We start from the raw sequence: 7,207 nt of genomic DNA on the forward strand, positions 1-7,207 counted from the left end.
CTTCAACTATCCTACATAGCCCATATAAAAATAAAATGACAATTTTAGACACTTTTGTTTAGTTCTTAAATCATAATTTTAGACACTTTTGGTTCTACATAATAGGTGCCTAGAGTCAAAATTGCCCATTTTGGTTCCAACCATTTGGCTGGTCAAAATGGGATTCCCATTCCCATCCCTAGTAAAATGGGATTCCCCAAAGAGACTAGCCATTCCAATCGCTCTGAAAATGATATTTCCATTCAAGAGTTTCTCAAAAATAAAGAAGTCTTTGACGAAAAGAAAAGAATAACCCAATCCCTAATACACTTCACCTAACTTCAACCCTTCATCTATTCCTGCTAGTGCCCCCTACTTAAACATAAGGATGTCCATGTAAGTATAAATCAATCGTAACCCTAAATCGGATCTCAAAATGAAAATAGACCTAGGCGTAGGCCTATTTATAAGGAAATCAAATTTGATCCTCACAAAACCATGCTCACACTGTTCATACAGTCCCTTGCACGATTGCAAAAACATATAAGTACAAAATATTTCCAATGCACGATTGCAAAATGGTTGTACGAATGGTCTAAGCATTGAAGCCAATTTCATTTATAAATGGGAGGTAAAAAATCTATGGTGCGGAAAAGACATGATACTGAAGAGTCTTTGACCAATCAAAAATCCCGTGAATTTTGATGAAAATCCACTTGATTGATTACCCTTTTTATGATGTCATTTGATTGATTATAATTTTTTCAGTATTATGTCTTTTTTGGCATCATTGTCAAATGCAATGCTTTTGACCCATTGTTTGACTCAGAATGCTGAATGATAACCCATTATGTGGAAGGAAAAACGATTTTATTTTAATTTTCAAGTAGATCTGTTCATGGGTCGAATCAGGTTTGGGCCAAGCTTTGCCTTTTTATAAATAAAAAATTACCAGGTCGACTCCGAGCCCAATTTGGACAGATATTTTATATTATATTAATTATACTATTAATAATATATTACATTATATATTATAATATATATAACTTTTTCATTACTAATTTTAATAATAATAATAATAATATGCTTATATTATATCTAATATTATTGGGCTAAATTTGAGTTTGAGTTGAGCTCAAAACTTTGTTCAAGCCCAATTAAAAACGGGTGATTCCGAGCCAATCCGTGGGTTACCCAGCCCATGAATAGATATATTTTCAAGTCATTTTTCACATGGTTTTCAAAACCGAACTGGACCAGACGATCGGACTGGAAAAATTGGGAACCGGTCAAGTGACCGTTTCGTTTTTCCCCAAAACCAGATTTTGCTCAAAAAACCGTTAATTTTGGTCAGAAAACTTCTGACCCAGGCAGTTAACCTTTCGAATGGTTTTGATCGTTCTTAATATTTTTTTATTTTTTTATTTTTTTATCAGAACGGGCCGACCGTTTGACCCGGGAACCGGACCTCTGACCGGTTCGTTCTCCGAATCGGTTTTAAAAATCTTGGTTTTTTTCATCACTGATTAATCTGATACTGAACGAGTGAACGTGAGATAGAGTCGGGTCAGCTTATATCTGTCGGGTTGATCCGGACAATATGATTCTTCTTCCTCTTCCCACACAAAAAAAGTCCACTTCCGGGTCCCCTTTTAGGGTTCTTCTCTTTCCCGTCGACAAAGAAGAGAGAAATGAAAGTTCACGGGGGTTCAGCTTCAGCAGAATAGATTGGAGCTTAAGGTTCGATCCACAGCTCTCCAAGTCGGATTTGCACAGGTACATTTACTTTTTTTTTTCTTCTTTTTTCTAAGTTTATGTTGAAAATTTGGCGGTTTCTTCTCTGTGCTTGAAAGAAAAAATAAGGACGTTGGCCCCTTTTTCGTTTTTTTCTGCCTGAAAAAACAGGGGGTGTCCTGCTTTCTTTTTCTGTTAATCTTCATTGATTTATCCCAGAGGGCAACAGGGAGTTCCGCCTCTTTTCTCCTCTCACTGTTTTCATTTTTTTTTTTTTTCTTTCCGATAAGAAAGAAGCTTCTTATTTACCTGCAAAAATGAAAATATGTTTGTTAAACATAAAATATTAGTACTTACTGCTCACTGGTTACTGGTTGATACCTCAAAATCCTTGTTGTTTACTGTTTTTTTTTTCTTTAAACCTGTTAATTGTATAACATTGTTTGCTATTAAGTGCTATAGAATCATATTGCTAATTTCTTTGGTTGCTTCATACTTTTGTCGACAATGAGTTAGACACCGTGTATGTCTTTTTTTTGGTAACCAACACTATATATGTTTTGCAATTCATGAAAACGGTAAAATAGTGAGAAGTGATTTGTGAATCAAGTGATGGACTGATGGTTGATAAGGTTATATCTTCTTCTTCTTCTTTTTTTTTTTTTTTTTGCTCTTTCTAATCAGTATTAGTTTATTAATTGATTATGTTGTGTAATTGTATCATACTTGTGTTCCATAGCACTCCTTGTTCTGATTCTTCCTTTATTTTTTGGAAATTTATTCAATAATTTTATTGTATTTTAAATTACTAGTAAAAATGCACAAGCGTTGTACGTGAGAAAACCACCCAAATAACTCTTACTTTAATTTACCATAAAATTAGCTCTTACAATAATGGTCCATAGAACTTCCACGCAAGTTCATATGTTTAGGCCAGTGGTTTAAAAGGCATGGGAGGCATATGCCTGGAGGCACGCCTCCAGGCGAGGCGCTCCCAAAACGCCCGCCTCAGGTGCAAGAGGCGTACGCCTCTTGCGCTTTTCTCATGAGGCATGCTAGAGGTGTACGCCTCTTGCACCTCATGCACATCTGATATGAAAATACAGAAAAAAAAAAGAAAAAAGAAAAAAAGGAAAGGAAAGGAAAGGAAAAGAAAAGAAAGGGAAAGAAAAGGAAAGGAAAGATAAGAAAAAAAGAGAAAAGGAAAGAAAAGAAAAGTAAGGGAAAGGAAGAAAAGATAAGGGGAAAGAAAATGGTTTGCCCCCTGTCCCTTCGGCTGGGGGGCTTCACCCCCCAGACCCCCCCGCCCCTTTTCCGATGCAGCCCAATCGACAAGACCCCCCTTTGAATTACTGTTATGCATCTTTATTCTTCTTAATATAAAAGATTTTTATTAAAAATAAAGAAAAAATGAGATTCCCGTTCCTTTTCATCCTCCTCATAACCCCCCTCCTCTTAAGGAGGCTTACGCCTCCTTGTGTTCGGGAGGCTTACGCCTCTTGCGTTCTGAATTACGCCTCACGTCTCTAGGTAGTCGAACGCCTCGCGTCACGCCTCCACATTTTAAAACACTGGTTTAGGCTATACGCTATAAGGCATAATCTAGTTAAGTGAGTTTTTATGCAATTGAACTATTGAACCAACATGTTTCAGAAACCAAACCCATCAATTTCCAAGGGTGAACATTTCAACTATTGTCTTACTGAGAAAACTATCACCCTCTGCTCCAAATGGGTCATCCCATACCTATTACATGGCTTTGTGTATTGCTTAGCAATGGTGTCCATGAGGTTATTTGTTGTTCCACTTTTTATTTTTTTAACATAGGCAGTAAAAATGAAAAAAAATATATATGTATGTACCCCATCTTAATGGAACTTGATTATGGAAGCAGAAGATGGAATTTCCTTCAAGCCATAAGGAGTTAAATTCTCCTTAATCATAGCTTTTCTCAAACCAGTATACAAACAGCTATGGTCTCCCCTACTTTTTCACCCAACACTTGGGGTGGTATGTAAGAAATAGGAAAAAACACAGAGCAAATGAAGGAATTATGTATTTACACATTACTTAAATACTGACATGGTAGCTGAAACATATGCTAAGAAATTTCTTCCCCATTGCGTCCAATGTCTGAACCAAAATGAAAAGTCTCAAGATCCAGAAGCCACTTCCATTAGCATCTTGGTACTTGGTGAAGATCATTAATTTGTGGAAACTCCCCTCAACAAGTCCCACTGTATTCCATCTGCAGGCGCACTAACAAAACACTTTTAAATACCCTTTTGTACATTTTTCTTCGCCTAGTTATAGTCCTTTTCTCAAAAAAAAAAAAAAGCTTCGCTGGAAAATCCTTGAATGGATTGATCTCTGGGCATAAGAATGCTTTGTTGTCAAGAGAGATCATAAGTTAGAGATTATGGGATTAGGAAGAGATAAAAAGGGAAAACGTTTGGAAATATATAGGCTTTGGAGAGAATAACAAGTCAGAAATTTTAAATGACACAGAGAACTCCCCTTGCAATCTGCTTCACCACACAGGTAAGTATGAAAAAAATTCCCAACTCAATTCCTAATAAATGGAGAGACTTCATATAAATTGCAGTGACAAAAACTTCTCTAAAAGCTTTTAGGAAGCAAAATGAGATTAGGTAAATGTCATCTCTAGTAAAATAATATTGTTTGTGGTTTTTTGAGATGGGGTTTGGGTACTTCAACCAGTTGTGAGGTACATTGAAGTTTTATTTTCAAATTTCTGATTCTTGTATTACAAAATTGTATGGTTCAATGTGTAGTGGTGTGGCCTATCTCAAAAATCAAGCAAACGAAGAATGAATTATATATGACGGATCTATTATTTTGATGCATGGAGTTCTATTGAAAGGAATAGAAATAATTGGAGGCTCTATGCCCTCAACAGAATATGCCCTATTCACTTTTATTATAAATTTTAATTTGCTTAAATTTCTTGTGTGATGTCTACAGGTTGGACTTCTGGTTTTCTGTTATCGAAAAGTGCAAAGGGCTTTAGGATTTCCGAAGTTCAGTCATCCAAGCTTATCCCCAAGAATAGTAAGTTTTTTCTTATCGAAGTTGATTGTGTGAATTTCTTTGGTTTTTGCTTGAATAAAAGAAGCTAATTTGGGTTGTTAACATACTTTTCATGAAGCCAAAAATTTTGGGACTTATTCTGTGGCTTGTAATTATTTCTTTTTTGTTCTAATAGATATTTGTTTATGCTTGTTACTCTGAATATGGTATGTTATATGTTAGAGAAACAATCATGATAGGTCTTGAATCTGCAACTGTTGGTAGCTGGATCATTAGTCTACCAAATAAGCAATATAGGATTGCGTAGAAATTTAATCACATGTTTTCCCCATGTCTTCATTTTTTATGGAAATACCATAATAATTTTTATTTTTTCAGGCTTACACCTCAAAGCACCTTGAGGCCTATGCCTCCAAGTCCCAACTGCCTTGCCTCCACCTTTAGCCTTTTAAAAACCTTGATTTTGGCTATCTCTTGGATTTGTTCTCATTTTTATCCCCTTGATTCTCGGTGGGTTTTCTATTTAGCCTTTTAAAAACCTTCGTTTTGTTTTTTGATAAGTAGTCCTGTTAAGCTATGTTACTCCATGTATTTAGTCCTGTGCAGAAAATTTATGTTGCTTTTGTTTGTTTTCATCTATATTTTTCTTTTTAATTCATATAAATTGATCCTTCTGCTTGAGAGGTTCCAGTCCAACATGGTTGCTACTTGAAATTTGTTTATATCCCATAATCAATATAGAAATTTTACGATTCCTTGTTTAAGATTCACATCTTGTTCTCACAGGAGAGCAGATATCAGTGAATGTTGAGATTTATGATTAGTTTAAATGCTATCAAAAAATTCATGATTAGTTATGAATTACCTGTCGACATTTTATGTCGAAACAGTATAATATTATAATCATTATAAAATAAACACATGAAAATTTGCCAGATTATGGGATACGTGAGTTTCCAAAACAACTAGTTGGCATATCAGGAGAGACTAAGGGGGTTTTTGCCAATACGTATGATTTTGCTTTTCAACAGTAAACAACTGACATATCAGCAAAATAATGTGATTTTTCTAATGCGCCAATTGTTTATGTTCTGAAAAACAAAATCACCCATATTGTTGTGAACACATCCTATATTTGCTAATAAAATCCCCTTTTTGTTAACTGAACAAAACAGAATGGTGAAGAAAGAGCGAGAGAGGGACCGGGATAGAGACAGAGACAAAGACAGAAGAAGAGATAGAGAAGACCATGGCCATGACCGTTCCAAGGACCGTGACCGGGATAGGGACCGGAATAGAAACAGAGACAAAGACAAAAGAAGAGATAAGGAAGATCGTGACCATGACCGTGCCAAGGATCGCAATCGTGAACGTGACCATGCCAAGGATCGAGACCGTGACCATAGAAGATCCAACACACCTGAACATACCCGATCACGGCATACCCGTTCCCGGACTCGGTCCAGATCTCATTCCCCGTCTCGTTCTCGTTCTCGCTCTCGCTCCGTCGACCGATCACGTCACCACCTCCACTCCCCACTGCCAGACTCACGTCACAAGCACCATCGCCACAGAGATGAAGATGACAAGGACCAGCAACGAGCTGCTGCAGTATCTGAGTTTGTTGATGGCATCGCAAGGGAGCAGCAGCTTAAGCAGCATGATTCATCGGAGGCTCCTCTGATTACTGCCGGTGATGCAGAAATTGATTCTGATGAGATAGAGCTGATGAAGAAGTTGGGGATTCCAATGGGGTTTGATTCTACGAAAGGAAAGCCAGTCCCTGGTGCTGATTTAAGTGGAGTTAGGGCTGTGACAAAACGGCAGCCAAGACAATATATGAATAGGAGAGGAGGTTTCAATCGGCCGCTGCCATCAGAGTGTAATCGGTAGATTGTTTTTCTTAAAGGGTGGACGGAGCATGCTGGGTTTGCCCCATTGAAATGATTGTATTGGCTACTTGAGAGATTGTAGTTAACATCTGATTTGTGTGAAGTTGAGCTAAACGTATTTCTTTAGAAGTTGATTTACCCAAGTGAAGTTATGAATCATATTTTTCCCTTCACAATTCTACCTTGTTAACCAACTGAGCTTTCACATTTTTCGGTCATCTACGTTGTCAAAGAGCCTCACATCTCCACCAGTCTACCCCTCCCAACACCCCAGATATCTGAGACCAAGCTGATTTCTCTTCCTCTAGTTATCTAAAATGTAGCAAACCACAAGTAATTGTTGATTTATTGTATATTCCACCCTTCCATTTAAAAATCCTGGAGGGATTCATTTTCAAGGTTCCTTGATCTTCTGCTAAAATAAACAAAATGTAATGAAAACTTGGAATTTAAATATAGGAGGAATGTTTGGACCATTTACAGCGGTCTGAAGGTTAGCTGTGGGATTTTCATACACATTCTTTCAATTTCAAGTTTTTTTTTTTTTTTGA

The 7,207-nt window shown here is 36.8% G+C and overlaps 1 protein-coding gene across 1 annotated transcript; it reads left to right on the top strand.

Moving 5' to 3' along the window:
- Nucleotides 1–1,581: 1,581 nt before the first annotated feature.
- LOC104599493 (U4/U6.U5 small nuclear ribonucleoprotein) lies at nt 1,582–6,832 on the top strand. Its single transcript, XM_010262055.3, has 3 exons — nt 1,582–1,755; nt 4,699–4,785; nt 5,940–6,832. The coding sequence occupies exon 3, from the start codon at nt 5,941–5,943 to the stop codon at nt 6,655–6,657; it is 717 nt and encodes a 238-aa protein (XP_010260357.1). The 5' UTR covers nt 1,582–1,755; nt 4,699–4,785; nt 5,940; the 3' UTR covers nt 6,658–6,832.
- The last annotated feature ends 375 nt before the right edge of the window (nt 6,833–7,207 follow it).

This window comes from Nelumbo nucifera, chromosome 1, assembly GCF_055504915.1.
Source record: "Nelumbo nucifera cultivar China Antique chromosome 1, China Antique-T2T, whole genome shotgun sequence".
Taxonomy (NCBI): Eukaryota; Viridiplantae; Streptophyta; class Magnoliopsida; order Proteales; family Nelumbonaceae; genus Nelumbo; species Nelumbo nucifera.